This window comes from Psittacula echo (assembly GCF_963264785.1).
Source record: "Psittacula echo genome assembly, chromosome: 10".
Classification (NCBI taxonomy): domain Eukaryota; kingdom Metazoa; phylum Chordata; class Aves; order Psittaciformes; family Psittacidae; genus Psittacula; species Psittacula echo.
This window is the reverse complement of record NC_137741.1, coordinates 5,623,768-5,645,371: the sequence shown is the minus strand read 5'-3', so window position 1 is coordinate 5,645,371 and position 21,604 is coordinate 5,623,768. Positions and strand designations below refer to the sequence as shown.

The following is a 21,604-nucleotide window of genomic DNA, read 5'->3' as shown; positions in this document are numbered from 1 at the left end:
CTCAGATAATAAAATATGCTTTTTTTGGGTCAGATACCAACCTTGGAGAAGTCCATATGACTGAGCTTGCCTTAGAATCATTACAATTCAGCCTTACTACAACAAAATGCAGTATTTGGTTAAAAGAAACAATGTCATGAAGAGAAATGAATATGAACAGAAAGCTTCAAGGACAGAGTCTTCTCGATGTGTGAAAAAAGGTAGCAGTGATATGTCCATGGGAAAAAAACACTTTGGGAAAACACCTTGACTTTCAATCTTTGACCAAATAGACAACCAGGCCTAAAGATCATGTTTTAATCTTCATTTTAATCCTAATCTTATCCTCACACTTTGCTGTATTTGGTAGCAATGCATTCAAAGAGACAAAGATTTAACCTTTCTCTAAAGACTGAGGTCACTTTAAGGAACTGTTCAAATCAAAGTGACAGTTTTGCACAAGTCCTGCTTACGAAGTGTAATTATCTCTTAGAAAATGCAAAGGATGTAGTCAAAAGGCTTCCAGTGTATTGGCATTTCTCTGTATGTATAGAGCTGCCTAGACTCAGACTGTTCAGAGCCAAAATACTTGACCCACATATTAAAGAAGGTTGTGAAGAGTAATACTTCCTATTTGTTTTCACATTGTTTGCACTGAAAAAATACCCAGAATGCAGAAGCAGATTTGGAGAAGCCTCATCTGTCAGTTTTCTGCTGCCCAAGCCACTCAAACTGAAAAAATAGAAATTAACTTAATGACTTTTCCAAGTGTAACTTCTCCTGCTGTCAGTGTTGGACTAAAGTCTTAGAGTGTGGAGAGTATCACAAAGTTTGAAGCTTACACTCAAGCCCATAACACAATTCCCCTCTGTAACCAATAAGCAACCAAAACTGTGGGTGCATCCAGAAGGCTAATATCAAACTGGAAACATTAGCTTCATGTAATAGCTGTGAGAGTTTTAAAGACAGGAGACTTTAAAAGCAAAAGAAGAAAATAAAGTATGTTTTAAGGGCTGATCCAAGCATGTTTCAGCCAATACGAATCCTTAGAGCAGCTGCAATAGGATTCAGGTCAGTCCTACACTTTCTCTGTCAGAGTGCTTAGTACAAGGCACAAGGGGTGTTCATGACTTAATTCAGTATTTCTAACATCAAGCAAATGGCCTTAGGAATTAATAGATAGAAAAGATAAGAGTATAAAAGGTGTAACAACAACCTTATAGGGAATTATAAGGCACTACTTTGGTATAAAAGAACACTGCAGACACTCCCAATGTATTTACTGCCATGTCCACAGTCAGTTTAAATTTACTTTTGAGTCACATCCACAACCTCTTAATATCCGTCAACCCCACTGGTAGAATTTAGGTGTCTAATGTCAGAAATCTCCCCAAACACTTCATCATTCCTTAAAACACAGGCCTCCAAATAATGTTTTAAACATGAAAGAGAATGTCTCTTGCCCATCTTCTTTGCTTCCACAGGACAGACCAGAGTAAGAAATGAAGTGTGTGCAGAATTGGCGCTTATTAATTTGTGATCTCAATTAATATGTATTAGACGCATGGAAATGGTTAGGACTTACTCGCAGACAAAGACCTCCAAAAATTTAAGACAGCTTCCTTTCCTCTGCCTTCCCTAATCGAGTTTGCCAGGAAACCATAATTTAGAATTATGTGAACTATAATCCAACACACACACACGTACATTTTAATACTGAATGACTAACATTTTGCAAATGCTTATCAGTCTTCATTTGCCAAAACGAATTTTCATCTGTTTGCTGCTTTTCACCTTGCTGTAGTCTGCATTCTACTTTGCTACAAAGGCACAGAAAAACATATCTTACGGTATTTACCAGAAAACTCACATTAAATAAGCCCATAATTAATGGTTACAGCTAAAAATCCCATGTAGCTAGAAGCTGCTCTATATATTCAGAATAGAACCAGAGAAGAGACCTGACATTAGCTTTGAGTGCAGCTAACAGACAGAGTTCCCCATGGGACTTACAGGGCAGTGCATTTAATTGCCTGTTCTATCAGCCTTATAGAAAATGTTCCTTCCAACTGTGCCAAAGGCTTGAGGCCCAGGCAGAAGTCAAGCTTTTGGGGAGCTAATAAAAGATTAGGGGCAACAGATTTCTCTCACCTCTGACCAGTTATCCTGTGAGGGCATAAAACATGCATTAATGAGAAGTTCTCCCAATACTTTCCCCACAGCTGATTCCACATGGACAAAGGGCCAGTCTCTCTCACAAACAGCAGAACTTTCATCAGAGAAAATGTTTCTCTGCTGTAGACCTACCATGAAGAACCAGGGCATCCAGATTTCCACCCATACCCCTGGAGTCACACATTTACCTGCAGCACTCTCACCCTGCGGACTCTTTCTCCCAAGCCAGGCAGGAACATTTTCTGATTTTAAACATATTTCCTCCTCTCATTATTTGACAATGCCTTCATCTTCGCCCCTGGACTCAAGAACTTGGCCACCACAGCAAGAAGGCAACATTCATTCTCACTCAAACAAGTTACTGACAGCGTTTTGTGTGCAGGGAATAACACTGATACACTGATGATGCTGGTACCCAAACCAAACTTTTTAGCGGGATGGCTTCAAAGTTGACTTAAAGGTACAAAACTGAGCTGCTGCTGAAGAAGTTTTCTTTGGCTCACTAGAAAATAAAATAAAATTAAAAGAATAAATCAAGTGTAGCAGTAGTTCAGTAAAAGTTTTGACCAGAATAAAAGCCCTAGATAGTTAGTTGTCTTCGGATTCTTCACCAGGGCAAACAGTGCTTCAAGGACAAGTAGGAAAGTAGCTGCTATTTGAGGCAACTTCATTATAAAATCATTTTTAATAAGCAATCTGAACAAAGAGAGGGAGTGCTCTTGCAGAGAAGCCCCCAAGGGATCTTAATGCTGCCCAGTAAAGTTATTAGGAGGTTACACACAGGGGACCAAACAGCTATTTTATTGGCCTCAGGGGATAGGGTTTAGATTTCACCTGTTCTCTTTAGGCCTTGGTGCTAACAGCAAATCCTGTTAACCATCAGTTTTCTGCAGGCTTCTATTTTGTGAGGGAAAAGTATCCTTTAGTTACTGTAGCTGGCACACAAAACACACGAGGTGAAGTAGACAGCACAATGCACAGTAGGCATACTATGTAATTAGAAATCAGATCAGAGAACAAAAAAATCACACTTATTTTCCCTTTAATGAAATTAAGCAAAATAACAGATTTCAAGAAATCTTTAGCAACGGCTATAAATGTGGGAAGTAAAACCAGAGAAAAAGGGAAGTCCAGGTTCTGCAAACCTTACTAAGCTTGTAGAACTCTGAAGATAGTTCTAGGATGTTTGGACATCTAAGAGCTGCCTTCTGCCCCAAATTAGCTTCTTTGACATGATTTCAGAATGGGTCTTTGTTCTGGGTGTTAAGAGTGTGCCTATGTGGATAGAACAAGACAGTCCCTTTCTTGGCTAGTCGGGCTGCAGCAGTAGCGAAGATACGGCACTCCAAGCTCCAGTCAAAGGCTTAGGGGCTTGGCAGGATAATGCAGGTACCTACTGACGAGTAATTTTATGAAAAATTACTCTAGATACTCCTTTGGTAAATCATGAGGAGCAACATGAAACAAAAGGCAGGTGAAAGTTACAAAGCAGTCTTAACCTACAGAGAGGTTGAGTATTAAGTATTTTCTGTTAAATCTGGACATATCTTGGGTTATGGAAATATAAAATATACAGTGTTGAATGTGATACCTAAGTACATCTATCTGCATTACAAGCAAACAAGGATGAACAAAATTAGTCCATGGATCACTAATAGTGGCTTTCCCACTGTTGTAGCTACCATATACAAGCTCCAAAGCACAACTGCCAGACACCCTTTCTGCCAGAACTGCAAGTTGCTGGGCAGTGACACAAAATAAAGAAGCAAGTGTCAAAAGCTGTGTTAGTTCAGGGAGCAGGTAACAACAAGTGGTAACGTGCTGAGGCACAAAAGTCAACTCCAAACCTGTCCTGGTACTAAGAAGGTGTAGCTGCCCTAGCTTAATTCTATCTCAGAAGCAATGCCAAGTATTCTACACATACATGCTTGAGATGAAGCTGAACTAAAACCTGTGTTTTTTCTATCTGAAAAATGTTAGGCAAGCAAATAACAGAATGTACCTGGGCCTCTATGCAGATATGAACTTCAGCTACGAAATCAAACTCCGTAGAAGCTTCTGTAATTCATTACAATTCAAATAGCAAGAGAAAGAAAGTTCCATTGCATTGTGGGTTCATTACAATATTAGCTTTCCGGATGCATCCACAGGAAACCACCCCTTATTCTGTTAAGGCAGTTGAGTCAAATTCAATCAAGAAAGTCAGTGCCCAGGATATAAAAATGATCTGGAGAAAAATAAGGTGATTTATTTGTGTGATAATTCTGAGTCACTAGTGGTCTGGTAGAGGCCATCAATCTCATTGCATGAAGCATTGCAAGATTTAGATCTAAGATGCCAGAAATGAAATACTACACAGTAGATAAGATAGGATTTGGCCTCTACCATCTGACTTGGCTAGACTAGAGGCTATATAAGGGGCTGGTTAACCTAACAAATTGCCATATGAGCCTGAGAGAGGATAGTTCTACAGACAGAAGCATGACTTCAAAAGCCTGATTAATCTACTGAGGGAAAAACTGCATTCTGGGGTGGACAAATTTTATTCCCTTAGTGCAGCTTGGAAGAGTATTACACTCCTGGCTTATAATGGCAGGTTTTGTAACGCTCAACTTCTGATAAAGACGGCATATAGAGAAGCAGTAATGTAAAAGTAAGATGTGATGAAACAGAATACTTGGATAAAATTGGTTGTATCAAGAATACTGAAGCTCTCTCAGGTTTTACTTAGCTAGTTACATTATGAAAACCCTGTATTTCTTCAGCACTACTTCGCACATGTACAAATACTCAGCTATTTGAGTCTGAAATGACCCAAGCACCTATCAACAGGCCAGTAGTTCTATTTCAGATGATAGAGCACTTTGTCACAGACTAATGCCAAGTGTGTGTGTGTGTGTGGAAATATACTCCAAATCTCTAACCAGGACCAAGTAGTGGAGACAGACCTCCACCAAGTTTGAAACCCATACAATTAAAATGGATTTTCAGATGAAGCCTGAAAAGATTAATCTGATATTTGAAATGCATAATGTACCAAACCTTCTGGCATTATACTCCCCTAATTAAGTCAAAAGGTCATTAGGCATAAGTGCTAGTTTACAGTCAGTCAACACCCTCACATGCCATACGTTGTAAGCTTGGCATAAAATGACTTAATCTGTATTTCTAAACAGTAGTGCAGACAATGTCTACACACTTCAAAATGGCTTTGTGAACGTTTTTTGACATTTCTTTGCAGAAATCCTACTCTATGTAACTTAATCTGGATGTGTTATACACACTGATAGAGTGGTAGGCAAACTCTAGATCGATTTTAAACAGAAAAAATCTCTCCTTGTCATTTGTAGTTGTTAACAACTCAGGTCTGAGTGGTAATTTTTTGCGTTTAGGTGTTTATATAATTCTTTTCCCCCTTCCCCCCTCCCGTCCCCTCCCCAAACCCTTCCAAAACTCTGCATTTTGATGCCTACTTCTTCTATTCAATAATAAAAAAATTCTATCCAGGCAATAAGGAAAAAACCCATGCTTCTTGTGCAGGATGCTGAAATGCCAAAGATGCACAATTTACATTAATTCCTGCTCTATGAGAATTTGTCATAACAGGAATGAGTTCTAAAAGAACTTCAACCAAAATTGAAGGAAACCTCATACATATTTGCTAGCAAATACAGTCTGCATTTTCATCATGCCAATTACAGCATATTGCTCCTTCTATTTTAATCCTTCCTTAATGGACAAGCTTATCTTCCCATTATTCAGAGAACTTTTTTGTTCATGCTTCAGCAATTGCATGACAACTGATTAACAAATCAGGGAACTGCTCTTTGATAGTTCTCTTAGAATTGCACCGAGTTCTCAACACAGAGGACACTGGGACCCTAATTTCTGCCTTGACTAAATTAAATGCCGTATGTGGTGAACAACAGCTAATCAGCTAACACAGTTGATGAATACACCTTTTTTTCCATCATAAGCCTCAAAACCAGCATCTACCAAGATACATGACGCCAACATTTTATCAAGCTGGCATGGCTTCAGAGCGTATTTCCTATGTTCTTTAGGTCTGTGGTTACTATTTAATCTTCCCTACAAAAAGTATCAAACACTGAACTGGCTAGCAGGTCAGTACATGGCACTGCCCTATACCAAATACATAGGGTGATTTCAGCTGATGTCCAGGTGGAGTGTTACAAACCACCATGTACAGTCATTAGCCTCTGTACAAGAGAGGCCCAAGACTGAGCTAGTGTAAATACCAAATTACTTACCACCTCTAGAGAGGGTGGTCGCTCCAGGCCAGGGTTGAGCTCATGGGCAAGGCTGTGCAAGGAAGCTGTCTGTACAATGCCTGGCCTGCGGATATACAGAGGACTTCAGTCTCCTGTACTGTCAATCTCAGTCAGCATGAGCTCAAATATTCCCCCAAAACGTAAGGGCCAAATACTGCCCTCAGATGCCTACCTGTGGCTCCCATTAAGTCCAATAGAAACCACATATGCATTCAGCTAAAGAGGATATCTAACCTTACAAACACATTAAGCATCAAGCCCACCTAAGGAGAGAAGGACCACCATGCTCTGAAAGGATGTGACATTTAACATTTACTTCAAGTGTCACACAAATCTTCTCATTTGAAATTCTTAAAGTAACTGTATTTTGTATCTCTATACATCGAGAATTCATCCTCTCAAGTCAGATTTTTCATTACATGAATATTTTAAAACTGGGAATGAAATAATAATGAAATAAATGTAAAACACTTTATGACACCGCTTTAAACCTAGAAGCTGCAGTGAACATACTTCAAATCATAACCCTTTTACAATGCATATATCTTCATAAATTCTGTGCAGCCTACTTCCTGTTTTGTTAGAGGGCTTGTAGACTAATAGCCTCAGCTTTAGCCTACTCCTGTTTCAGATCCTGGGCAAATACAATTCCTGCACTACCAGATTTCCAAACTTCCACAGTATCCAAAGAACCTCAACCTATCTCCTGCAGCTACAAATGGTAACATTTTCCTGGAATTGTGCTTTTAACTCACTGCAGAGTAGATGAGAGTTGATCCCCAATAGTGATGTCTTTGAAGAAGATTCCAAATAAGTGTATACATAAGCAAATGCACGCATCCACATCCATTTCCAAGGTTGCCATTCATGAGGAATGTTTGTTTCTGGTTGAGAGCCAAACAATAACCTCTTCATTTTCATCAAGAGCTCCTTATGCACAAGCACAGAATGATTTACCTTACAGATTGATGCATAGGAAGGACAGAAGACTCAAATAATTCATTTTTACTTGAATCATACTGCATCTTTGACAGCCATAAAAATACACACATTCTCCTCACCTGCATTTTCTGGACACGTTACTTAGCAGCTAGTTCTAGGGTATACATACAGGAATATGGAATTCTGCCTTTCTTCACAACTTTCTTTTTCTGCACTCTTAACTCATGTGAATGCGCACACACACATGTGCATACACACACACACACACTGTATATGCATTTTGACAATGTTGCAGGTGAGGACTGGAACTGCTCTAGAGTGGAAAACCCACCAGAACATTTAAAATGGAGCCTTCTCAGGCCAGACCAACACCCAACACACCAACACCTAATAGTCACTGCACAGCCTAACATCAATTCCATTTGTAAAAGAAGGCCAAAGCAAAAGATACTACTTACATGTATGAGTCTTCTTCGTTACAGAAATACCTGTAGGGAAGAAATGATACCAACATTAGCAAAATGACCACTGAGCAAATTCTTTCAACACATATTTCATCATTATTTGATTTCAGACACACAGTGACCACTACAAAAGCAGAATGAAAATTGCCATAATTGGTACATTAGAGGTGGGAGGATCTCCCTATTTTGCATTCAGACTTTAATGATATATTCTCTCTTTACATCTCATCAATAAACGTTTCAACATGTATTGCTTACATTTTGTTGTTGAAACAAGTATCTACGTGGTGCTGCTGGTTTAAAACTGAAGCTGATGCAAACAGAAGATACCAACAACATTATGGAAGCCCTCTTTCATCTTTTACATGGTGAACATTTTTCCCACACTCGTATTTACTCATGCACATTATCCAGACAGAAAAAATCTGAGCAGGACAACAATTCATTTGCTATGTTACTGAGTTCAGGTAGTTCCTTGACTGCAAGCTGTAGCTTATGCTCATTAAAACCAAATGAGCAGCTCTCTCAATGTATTACTTGCCATAATTCCAAGCCAGATGCAAATATCCCCAAGCTGTTAAATACATACTTTCTGAAGTATTAAAAATGTTTTGATGCTAGACAGGCATGTGGTGGCAATCACCAGTGATGGTCCAGTGCCAGGGAAATTTGAGAGGAATTTTAAAGAAAGCAACAGAGTGAACAGAATGAGGCAAAATTCATAATACCAAAGATAAAATTAACTCTGTTAAATGTCATCGCAATTCATGCTTGAATTCAAACAATATTGTCTCCACTTTAGTAGATAACTGGCGCTGTATTTGAACCCCTCAGTATTTAAGCTTTGCTCTCCTTGGGGGGAATTTTATGTGAAGAGAAAGAAGTTACTGGAAGCAGTACAAGTATTTGAAATATTTCATCTGTGATCAAGGCCTGTAATGAAACATTGGAATTGAAACTGTTTGGCTTCTTATTCATGGAAGACAGAGAGACTTGAATCTCTTTAGCTACCCTATTTCTTTAACCCCCTCTTCCAAAATCAAATTACTATGGAAATAGGTAGGCTTTTATTTCAGGGTTATTTGTTGTGGAACATCTCAGGGAGGCAGCAGGTTATAATAATGCAGAAAAATATAGATACCTTATTTGCAAATTTAGAGCTAACTTCCAAAGCCAACAGTTTTCAAACTCATCACGGTTTTGGTAGATAAATCCACATAAATCCACAATGCCAACCCCAAATATATAGCTATCAAGTTTGACATAAATGTCATGAGGAGTTTTTCAATTTAATTGCACTTGTGTTGCTATTGGCCTTTTGGTTTTGAACCATTTTTGAAACCTTTGGTTTTGAACGCTCTAGAGGTGTGAGCTCTGAAACCTTTCTTTTCCCTGAAAAGCTGAGAGGCTGCAGGATTCAGGAGGAGAAGTTCTGAGCAGTTCCTTTGAGGAATTCTGTAAATGTGACACACTAGTTACCAATTTAAGACAATCACAAGTCTAAAACTTGGTTAAGTATGTGTACTGACTGAAATTGAAAGGTCCTAGCCAAATCTGTGTGTTCCTCATGCTAGGAATGTGGGTTGCAGCCTCAAACTGTAAAGCCAGGGTAAGCAATAAAAACGAGGAAAACATGCATATCAAAAATAAAACCTTTTAGTTACAGAAGGAGGTACTACAGGGGGCAAAGTCACCCTTTACATTTGTATTTTTTAAGTGCCAGCTTTCTCACATCTTCATTCCAGTCCCACCGTTACTGGGTGGCTCAGGCCAGCTGCAGGTGCCAGGGAAGTAAGTGTTATTATAGGGACCATAGTCTAGGGCAAGAAGAGGGACAGAGTGAGAAGCAGCAGAGACTGAAGTATCTATGTCAAAATGCACTAGCAGTATTCCGTGCAGGCTTTGGTATGAATGCCAAAAAAGCCCTCTCTGGGTTCCTCTGAAGGTCTGCCTTACCCTCTGAATTCAAGTTACAGCTGTCGTCAGAACATTTGCTCTTCCACCAAGGAAGAACATTTTTGCTGCTGTTCGATTTCCTGAGTGACCACTGAATGGCACGTACAGTTCCTGACAGTCTCCGTCATCCCAAACTGTCCTAACGTCCCCTTGGCAGAAGTACTCGACCCAGCTCCTACAATTTTAAGGCTGTTTTACGGAATGGGAAATTCAAAGAAAGGTCTTAAATCTGAACACCATTTGCAAAACTTCCTCTCCCAATGCTAGTGTTAATAAATGGATACATCAGTGCTCTTTCAGCATTATGGGAGCCATATGTGTACTTTTCTCAGAAAATAATGCTTTCTGTAAAATCACTTTGAACAGAAAGTGCTTATGCTGTCACTTCTGATTACTCACAGCCTCTTCACAATGGGATCTGCCACAGTACAAAACAGACTTAGTTGTATTTGCTGACTGAGGGCTACTTTCCCCTGATACACAAAACAGTGATGGGAATATTAGTGTTTATATTTTTCTACCTAATTTTCTCTGTATGACCTGAGTGGTGGGTTTTTCTAATCAGATGTTTCCATAATAATTACCAATTACCATCTGGTAAGGCCTTTTACCTGGTTTACGCAGATATTTTTAGATAACCTTTTAAAACAACAGCTATGGAGGGGTGTGGGGGGTGTGTTTGCATCTTCTTCATAATCACATTGGTAGCTGCAGTGAATCTGAAGTATTTTGCTTTGAACAGTGGTTTTACGGTTACTAACTGAAGTCTGGTGGGACAAGGATAAGCACTGCTGGTGAGTTCAACCTGTTTAGATTTAAATTAATCAGGAATCCTTACTTAAGTTAAAACAAGTAGGGAATTTTTCAGAAGCCTTTCCTTTCACATCAGTAACTGTAAATGACTAGAAAACCTGAGCAAAAAATGCACCAGCAGATCCAAACAGTTACTTAGGTTAGATACATTAGAACCAGTGCTTTAAATATAAATGTTAAATACACCACATTGCGATCAGTTCTAGTTTTAATGCAGGAAGGCAGTGACTTTGCTATTCAGCATTCAAGAACTGTAACTAATCTCCTAAAAATTAGTGTATTATGGGGGAAAAAACTCAGAGTTGGTCTGAAAACTATTTAGTGTAAAAAAGGGAAGTTACAGATGTTTGGTTCTCTTTGGGCCAGCGCTAACTCCCATTTGCATATATGTTTGAAGGCCTTTCCTCTGAGCTGCATCCTACAAGTCTTATCCAGATTTCATTTGAAATCAAAAGGATCCTGAGAAACTGATTTTGCCAGTCCAACATACATTGGTACTTTTCTTCACAGGACTAGGCATAATTAACTGGGATTGCCCTCACTTTATTTCTGGGACTGAACCTTCAGTGTATATAGATGTGATTATGTCTATTCCACAATAAAACCTAGGTGTAACACACCACTGCCAAAGATTTATTTCTTTTCAAGAAGTAGAGCACAAAGAACCCAGTGACTCCTTTCAAAATGTGACTTAATGTGAACTCCTATTTTTTTATGGGCTTAATTTCAAAATGCAATAGACTTTCAATTTCAAATTTCAAATTTGCAATTTCAAGAATTTCAAAATGCAAATGACCACTTGCCACTCAGCACTATCCTAACCAGCCAGCTTTCCATTCTCCTTTAGCAACAAAAAGAAAAGAAATAGAGGAAGAAACAACCCTAACTTCAGTGTTGCTAATACAGAAAGACTTCCTGACTTAACCAACCAGACTTCAAAGTAAAGCAAAGGAAATGTCATTAAAATACCACAATATATCACTGCCATGGTTATCAGTCAGTGAAAGTTTCAGTATTACAGTTATCAGAGAATTGATCACTTCAGCAGTGCAATTTGACATTCCTGATCAGCACCAAATCTTGAACAAATTAACTTCTTTGACTTTTCATACTGCTGTGAAACGCTCTTTGCAACAACAATCATTTGGGGTTTTTTAAACAGCATTCATACACCATTCCCTTTCTCCCTCCCGCTAACAATATGTAATTTGCCATGATGGGTGGTATTTACAAAAATAGCATTCTGGACGCAATGAACTTTGAAAAGAGTATCTACCATCAGAGACAGGACCTTCTTTTGCAGGCAGTTAGCCTGAGTGACCTTCACTAGCCAGCTTCAAATAGAGAGAACAATGTCTTCAAGTACAAAAAGACTCAGATATTTTATACATCATAAGCCATTTCTCACAGTTGCCCATCCAAATAAAGAAGCATAATGAAACACTGCTTACTCTGTGAACCCAGATCCCTGCTGCTGTTGTACAGTTGTCAGCTTCCCTTTTTCAAGGGGAAAACATACTCTGATGCACAGAAAGATAAGTAAAAAGTCCCCATCTGGCAGAATACATTATTCTGCAAAACATCAAAGGAGGATATTCTGGAGTGCAATTTTCTTAAACCTCCAAGAAACATTTTCTTGGAAGTTTGTATGGATAAACGCATGCACCACTTGCAAAGCTCATAACTGATCGCCAGCACTTCTATTAAGCACCCCTGTGTTTCTTTCGCTTTGCTTTTTGTGCCCAAATCGGGTCTGATGACAGTGTATCTAGGCAAATGGCACACGCATATCACACTTTGCTCATGTAGGTATGCCTATCAACATATATTTTTACCTTTTTACTTTCTCCTACCCTCCCCTAAACCAACATTATGGCTCTCGCATGTTTGGGAACTCGATGGATTGGAAATCTTGGAGGAAAAAGAAGTTCAAATTTTAAACTGTAAGCCTCCTGCCTCACTTATTGTGTTAAATCAGACAGAAAATGGATTACAAGCCTGGATCCCACTGTGTTTCATCCTGTCACTCCACTACTTTTTTACTCTACCACTACACAAAGCCAGCAATTAAGGTGGAAGATTACATGCAACACCCGGGCACTTGCAGAGAACCTACCAAAGCAGAATAATAGATTTGAGTGAATTCAGAAAGGAGTTTGCTCTTTCAGAAACCTCAGCAATGGTTTTTCAAGAAGTCTGTGAAGATCTCTGGCTCAAAGGAATTCTGTGAGCTTTGGAGGCCGCTGTTTATGGTGACTAAAGTAAAAACAACGTACATGCAACTGTTGTAAATACAACTGCAGTGAGTTTAACCAAATGAAACGATGTTACAAACCAGAGCCCTTGTCTAGGACACAAGAGCTCCTCACAATGATCAGCACTGAAAGTGCTCTAAGTACTTTTAGTATTTTGTTTCAAACACTATTAATGGACACTAATGCTTCTAGTTCATCCAAAAGAGGAATAAGTTGTGTGCTAGAATAACAAGGAAACAAGGACAACATCCACTCGGCATGTAGGAACAAGGAAACTTCCTATAATTACTAACGGATGGGAAAAAAAGATGCTGTTTAAAAAAACAAAACAAAACCAAAACTAACAAAAAACCCTTCAAATATGATGATCATAATTTTTAAATAAATATTGCAGTTTTCCCCACACTTGTTCATAGCTTTTCCTGAAAAGGAAAGAGCTCATCATGCGAAACAAGCATTTTTCAGCGGATCTAGATCATTCTTTTGTTCTCAAATCCAGAAGCATGTACTAAAGTCCCCGTAATCAAGAGTGACCTAATTGCTTCAGCACTGAAAAACCCAACATGGCTCTCCATGGATTCACAGCTGCTTCTTAGGCCTAAATTCTATCAGAGCATTATTCAACTTCGGGGTTTTGTTGTTGGTTGGATTTTATGTTTTAGGCTAGGAGAAATGAAATGAAGAATCTTCATTAAATAGCCATTATGTTCTTATGTGACAAATGTCACCACAGAACATAGGGCCAGAGAGCGGGCTAAATATCCACCCTACACTTGCACAGAATGTCACACGTAAAAAGTCAAATATGTTTCTTAAGAAACAATGGTTTTCTTTGTCTTGGTTTCAGCCATACTTACACTTTGCAGTCTATTTCCAGAACTGTAGGGACTTGCTTGGATTGATGCAACTTTGCATTTGGCTGGATTCTGCCAATGCAGCTGTTTTGCTCTGCAATAATGTATTGAAATCCTCACTTTGTGATTTGCTCGGTCAATTGTGTAACTAATGGTCATTAAGAGAAAACTAATTCATGGTTTTCCTATGAAGACTCGTGCTGGAAATACACTCTTATACACAGCTCTAATTGTCACAGACTTCCTCAGTATTGTAGATTTACTTAACTGTGAGCCTTACTGCAGGTCACTGTTTTACACAGCTGTGACAGTGACAGGAGCACGCTGCCATGAGGATGGCAGACATCGCCACTGTAAGCACTACACTTTCTCCTCTCTGTGACATTCAAAGAACAGTCTCTCCTTCAGCTGAAAGCTCTGTCCTATCAGCACAGTAATGGGAACAATTCATTTAACTTTCACTAGGTATACAGGCAAGCAGCTCTGTAAGGTGTGTAGTATCCAGAGGGGAATCAATCCTCACAGCTGGCTTTCCTGACCATTTGATTCCTTCACTGTAGCTCTACTGCCTTTCTACTTAGTGTCATCTTGGATAAAGAAAATAACCCCGCAGCTGGGAACCATTAAACAAGTAGCACCATCTTTGCAAACTCCCTGCTTGCAATGGGAGCTGTTGATAAAAAATAGTTGATACAGGGAGGAGTTAACCAGCACCATTCACTAAAGCAGCAAGTTTGGCATGTGCATGTCACACATATCTGTGTGCTGGATACCCCCTGGGCCATATGATTGCACAGGTAGTGGTACAGCTTCCATCCTGCAGTTTGAAGCACAAAACTGCATTGCACTTGGCTGCTCTCCCAGACCTACCATATCAGACACTTCACCCCAAGAATACTTTAGAAGTAATTTTACTTAAACATTGCACTCTGCATTCTTACAATGCAGGCTTTCAGACTGCCTCGTTCAAGACTACTGACAACATTTAAAAGCCTGAGCCAGGCCTCTGAGAGTTCATGGTATTTTCACAACATCCAGAAAATTATCAGACTACAAAGAGAGGATGGGACATACATGCTGTATGTTAACTCAGGCCAACCATTTCCAGTCATTGCTCCAGGTGCATGGAAATCTAAGTGTCCTTAGAGCAAAACTGAAATTCTCAGAGAGGCCCAAGAGCCGCAGTATTGCCTGATACAGCAACCACAAGGCTGCAGCGGTCCTGGTTATATCAATTCTCACCTAGAGGCAGTCCTTTGAGATGGGAGATAAGAGAAGCCTCAGTGCCCCAGTTCTGTGCCTTCAGGCAGTAAGAACCGTGTTGTGAACGTGTTCACACAGGCTGCCAAATCTTTTTCACCTACGTAAACCAAGATGAAATAAAACCCAACACCTACCAAACGTGTAGCTGTAGTCCTTGTTACTGGCATTTTGTGCAGTAGAAATTAATCATTTAAGAATATTGCAAAGTTAAAAACATTGGACTATGATTTAAAATGATCTGATGACTATTCTTATGTCAGGGAAGGGAAAATAATGAGCTTCTATTTAGAGAAATTTTAAGAAATAATTGTGGACTATTTATCTTATTTTTCTACTCTATAATACCTTTCACTAAAATCTGTTGTATTCAAGAATATACCCATTTATTTTCCATACTTTCACTGACACTGCAGGAGACAACCAATGAAATCCTCTCAATATTTCTATGACCAGAATAAAAACTGTTCATGAGTTGTCCGTAAGTAGAACATGACCATAAGACTCTGGAAGCTGTGGACATTCATAAAACACAACAAAATAATCCCTCCAAAATAAACATTTCGCTAATTCCAGAGTTACTAAAATCATATCCACTGAACGCTGGTGCTGCAGTGGGCTACCTGCCTTTACATACAGTGTTTGCATCAACAGATTTAATCTTTTACGATGCAGGCTTCCAGCATTCAGCAATACAAGTAACAAATACTCACCAAGCACAGAACCCAGTCTTGTTGAGCATTAAGCCATTTCTAGCATATTGTACAGCATGGGGGAAGGACACTACCAAGTGATTTATCAACCCCATTTGCTCTGACATACCAGTCGCTCTGGGAGATCTCTGATCCAAATATAGCCACAATGAAGTCCAGGGTAACTTTTGAGAACAGGCAGGAACATCACACAAGGTGATAATGCTGGCAAGCTGCAAGCACTTTTTTTTCCCTTCTGTCAATTCCTTCTCTAACTGACAATCAACCTGCATGATCTCACTTTACCAAGTAACTGTGTGACTGGCTATGCATAGAGTTGTAATGTTTACAAAGAGGCAAGGAGTTTAGTCAAAACAATTACTTTCAGGTAAGCCTCCAGATGCTCAGATTTATCCCACACCAAAAAGCAGGCAACTCCCCCATGGGTATTTCTTGTGTTCTCCTTGGTGTTACTGGGTTGGTTTTTTTGCAGTACTTCACATCCTCAAGCTAGTGCTTATATAGCCTCAGAAACCAAACGCTATCTGCAGTTTACAACAAAGAAACGGAAGCTAAGTACACGTAACTACAAGTCATGCATTTACAAACCGGGTTGCCTGGCTCATAGCAGCAATATCAATTCAAAAGCTCTCCAAGCAAGGATTTTCTCACTGCATCTTTCACAACAGTTCATGACTTCATCAAGATGACTGAGATATCACAAGATAAGCAGTCTAACACGCTTGAGGACCAGAATTTTAAAGCTGCATCTCATGCTGCAACCCACGTATTTTAGAATTTAAATTTGGACCTCCATTCTGAAAGCATTTCATGCAATACTAAGGTTACATTATTATATGCATCTGTGCTAAGATCTCACCATCAATACACAGAAACTAAAGATTTCCTAAAGGTTTTCCAAATCATCCTATAGAATTGAGGGGATAATTCCACACTGACTACAGAGAACTCAGTGTTGTTTGAGGATTCCTGCAGGATTTCAAATGACAGCTGTCTCACAAGGTAGTTATTTTTCTGCCACGCAAGCCTTTTTGAAATCGAGAAGGAAGTTTGTCAGGCTGACTGAAGGCCTTGGTTCAGCCCAATGACTTCTATTTACTTAACACCTTAGATGGGTTTAGCCCATTGTGCCTCAGGTGAAGCTAACTTTGCGTATCAGGTTTTTTACTAACTTTGCCTATCAGGATTAGTTTAAGTTTAATTAAATGTCATCAATATTTTTAATAAGGAGCATATTTTCTTTGCTCAGTTGTTCTGCAAAGTATTTACAAGGTAATATTTTTGATCCAGAAAAACTGATTCCTTACACATGATTTTATCTATCCCAACTGAACACTTCAGCTGCGATATGCTTGTACATTTTTTGACGGAACGCTGGAACAGGCTGCCCAGGGGGGTTGTGGAGTCTCCTTCTCTGGAGACATTCAAATCCCGCCTGGACACATTCCTGTGTAACCTTATCTAGGTATTCCTGCTCCGGCAGGGGGATTGGACTAGATGATCTTTTGAGGTCCCTTCCAATCTCTAACATACTGTGATACTGTGATTTGCCTTTCAGTATTCTTCCGAGACTGACTGTTGCCAAAATTACACTTTTTCCAGCAGTCTCATATCATGGTAACTTCTTTTTCTTTTTTGTTTCAAAATATACTAAGGTTGAATCTCAACTTTTCATCACTTTGCTCTCCTGAGGAAAAGAAATAAGATTCTATTACGTCGTCTTCATCAACTTCGATGAATGAGGGGAAAATAGGGAGAGCGAAGGATTTGTGCTAGAAGTTCATGCAAAATTTGAGACTTGAATATAGCACAAGTAGCACTTCAAGACTCCAGACTCCTTCAGTGCCGAGACCCCTGGAGAGTTGAGTTTAAATCATGAAACTTATTTCAGGAAAGGAGAGAACACTCTGGAGAAAAGTCTGTCGACTCCAGCAAAATTAATAAACTGGTTGCTCCTGATGTGAACTACATTTCTTGACGGGAGTTTGACAAATTTCTAATTCCCTCTTACTGGCTTGTGAATACTGCACTTGTTCCTTTTTAACAGTTATTTAATACTATGGCACAACAGAAGTCATAAAAATTGCTAAGTTTCACTCACCTTGCACTTTCAGTGCCAGTTATAAGAGATAAAGAAAAAGTATAACCTTCCTCAGTGTCTGTTAAAAAAGGCAGCCTACTCTTTCCTCATTTAAAATGTTCATGTACAGAAAAATCCCCATTAGGTGATTTTTGCTTAAAGAAATTAGAATGAATAAATCAAAACATCTCAAGTAAAACATCTGTAATATTATGAATTTTCTCCCTGAGACGGGGCCAGTTTTCCTGTCTCATACATGCTACAAATCTAAACAGAACTGGTGAAATTTATTTTTCACCTAACTACCTTCATCTAGCATAACTACATCCTGGTTGTGCATGTGGTTGGACACTCACTTGTCCGGGTTTTTCTTTTCTCCTTCTTATTAAAGACGACTGCTGTTTTCACTTGCATGGGTTTAGGATCACAGGTGGTCTGCAGTGCTCACTGAACTGCTTAATGGTTGGTGGTGTACAATATAGTCAAATACTCAGCAGATCCCCGTAATCAGGGACTAGTGGAAAAGCTTAATTCCTTTACAGAGATGATTATGTTCTGGAGTTCAAATGCATCTCATATTCATATGTTTTAAGAAACACGAGGTGTTAATTGTCCCTTGACCTAAAGTATATTTTAGAATTTCTATAATAAAAATGCTTATATCTGAATTACACTAAATAAAGCCATTAACTGAATTAGAATGGTGTCCACTTGCTTCTTATAACATACACTAAAAAGTGGTATTTACCATCTTGGAAAGAGAAGTCAAAACCGACATGCTGAATCAATGCCCCAGGAATGGCATACTTGCTTTGCAGCAAGAAGGCCCTTTTTATTACTGTAAGATAAGGTTTTGTTTGTTTTAACTATTCAATTATAGAGCACAGATGCCACCTCAATGTATTTTTCACTAACATTAGGGCTCTGGCATGCCTGTAATTGTATGGCAAGGTTAGTATGTTTCCTGCAACCCTTGTCTGAGTAGCCTTCCATTCAGTTGGAAAGATCTTCCATTATGAGATCAAAAGATTTTCCCTTAAAAGCTGTACTCAGAAGTAGGAAAACACTTGCTGTGGATACAGAAGGGAGGAAAGATCATGTTATATTATAAAGTGTCCTAAAATACTACATAGATGTGTACTGTACACAAAGGAATGACCACATCACAGCTATAATGTCTGAAAAGTTCAGTTGAGACTCTGCACTTGTTACTCTAGTCGTCTGGCAGCTCTGTTAACAGGCACACATGTTCCTGTTGACAGTATCTGACAGTAAATCTGTGTGTTGCACCCACCGTTTCAAAACCCCCTACTGCAACACACATGGGCTTCACCCATAGATTAGTGGACTGGGATTTGCAAAGCAGCCTCCTGCCTACCAGCTCTCAAATCATCCTGGCTGGGTTTATCTTGTCCATTCCTCCTTTCAGATTTGAAAGGTTTCTTGTTTATTATACATTAAACTTGAAATGCAGCAGAGTACTTCAAGTATTTACCACTTTCAATATGTACATCAACTTTGCACAGAAAAAAGACAGTTAATTTTAGATATAAGCCCCAAGCAAAAATCCTGCTTCCAACACACATTTCAGACTGACTTTAGCCTTTTTTCCCCTCTGTGCACTGCACTCATGGAAGCTATCAGTATCATGTATCTCTCTTCTTATACATAAGCCTGTGGGAAGAGACCCATTTCTACGACTTCAGCGAGCTATGATTGACACAGCAGGGTTGAACCTGCCAGGCTGAAGTGATGTGGTTAAGATTTCAACAGTATGCACTAAGACTTGAGGGACCTGTACTCACATTCTGGGTTTGCCAACAATTCCTCCAGTGACGATTCACACGATTTCTATGTATTACAATCTCCTATGAACAAAATGGGTAAATTCAGCCTGTTTCTCCCTCTTTGCCTAGGTAGTTCATATGCTAACGTTTTTAAGACAGGTCCTGATTCTTAATATAAGTTTGGATCAACTTCTTAACTATGAAAAGTATTCTCTAGAGGTCAAAATCACTGAGGATCATCACAATTAAAAAGATTGTATTTTTGGAAAGCAGAAATTTGGTTAAAGCAAATGATTTTTCAGACTATTCTGCTCTTTTGATCATCATCCATAATATCTACCAGAAACTATCTCTAACCACATTTAGCCAGCAAAATTCTTTCTTTAAACTTTCTCCTCCCTGAAGAAAATGGTTCCCTCAGGAATACAGCAGGAGGCTTTGTGAATGCTTGGAAGCAATATAAAGCTGTGAGGCAGTGAAGAGAAAAAGAAAAGAGGAAAAAAGGGCATGAAAATATCAAAATAATCCCACATTAGTTATTCTCAGGGCTCCAGGGAAATTAAACAAGGGTGGGGAAAAAAGGCATAACCTGACTCCTTTACATACACAGCTCAAATTTACAGCATTAGCAACTGAAGCTCAAGACAAGGAAATCAAGCACTGGTCTGTAACTTCATTCTAATGACATCACTGCCAGGATTATCCTTTTGGGGATGGCTTGTGTAGGGGGTTGGGAGGAGAAGGCAAGGGATTGAGGAAGGGAGATTTGATTATGTTTGAGCTATTTCGATTTGAGGCTGCTCTTAACTGACAAAATAGAATGCATCTTATCTGAGAAGGGATTTTGCTCAGCTGCTTTAAAACTCCTCCATACATACTGAGAGTCAGCACATTCCCCGGAGGATCAATGGGCTTGACAAACTAGAGACACCCTCTATACCATCTTAAAAATATATATAATATTATTTCCATAGAAAACCTTTCTCCAGGCAGAAACATGACATGCAAGGGCTTGTCCTGGGGCAATTAGAAAAGAACTTTGTATAAGTAAATTTAGTGCTTGCAGAAGTTGCTGCATTGACAACACTCGATACCAAAGGGTTCTCTTTAATCCAACAAGCTGCAGCAGGGCAAATGTCTCTTCTGCCACTGCTCTTTATCTCACAGTAGGATTAACTCAATCTCAAGGGGGGGGTGATAGCTTTTCAGGCTCATTCATCAAGAAAACTTACTTTTAACTCACAAGCTGTCTCACTGATTTGAAGAAAACTCTCATCCAAATACTTGAACTGCTTAAATGACTTCCTACATTTTAAGCATTGAAGTATTAGTCTCTGCTGAAAGGGCCAAGATGACTGCCAACCCTAGTCAATTAATAAAAGCTGAATGGAGCTATTTGGTACACAGGCAAAAAGCCTGTAAGAAAACGACATCTGCTTCAGGAGAGTTCTCAAATTCCTCCACTAAAACACCGAGCTTATCTAAGATACTGCCTAACAGCAGTCAACTTCAGCAAAGGCATTCCTCTTCAAACTGATACAGAACAGTGTATGCAAACTTTTTGTATAAGATTATACTTCTTTTGCACCAAATTTATTTTTGTATTTGCACACCACACATCCCTAGAGAGCAGTGGTACCCACAGAATTACCCCTAAAAAGACAAAATGGAGCAAGAATGCCATGTAAGAAGAAAAAGCTTTCAGTTTTAAAAATCTGAAGTTTGAGATGTTCACCCTCACAGGTGGACTTAAGATCCTTTGTACATACAGAAGATTTAGCAACTAAACCCCAGAAGTCATATTGGCTGAAATGTGATCCTCAGCTGGAAATCACAGCCAGACCCTCAGAGCGGGAGGATCCCCTGGCAGATCTCCATTGGGTTATCAGGGGAAGTAGTTGAGCACTGCCAGTTCCCAGGCTGGACCTGATCTCCACAGCATGGACATCAGCCATGCTCACACACATCAACTCTACCCAGAGCTGCCACAGTTTTTGCCTTGGCACAAAAAGAAAGGATGTGCAACTTCTTTGA

General features: G+C 39.3%; 1 protein-coding gene across 1 annotated transcript in view; it reads right to left on the bottom strand.

Moving 5' to 3' along the window:
• RORA (RAR related orphan receptor A) overlaps positions 1-21,604 on the bottom strand; it is a gene marked incomplete at its 5' end in the record, with an annotated part of 347,719 nt that overhangs the window by 97,575 nt on the left and 228,540 nt on the right. The window contains one exon of the mRNA XM_080626591.1: positions 7,847-7,876. Within this exon, the coding sequence (XP_080482717.1) occupies positions 7,847-7,876 (30 nt within the window). The remainder of the gene's footprint in view (positions 1-7,846; positions 7,877-21,604) is intronic.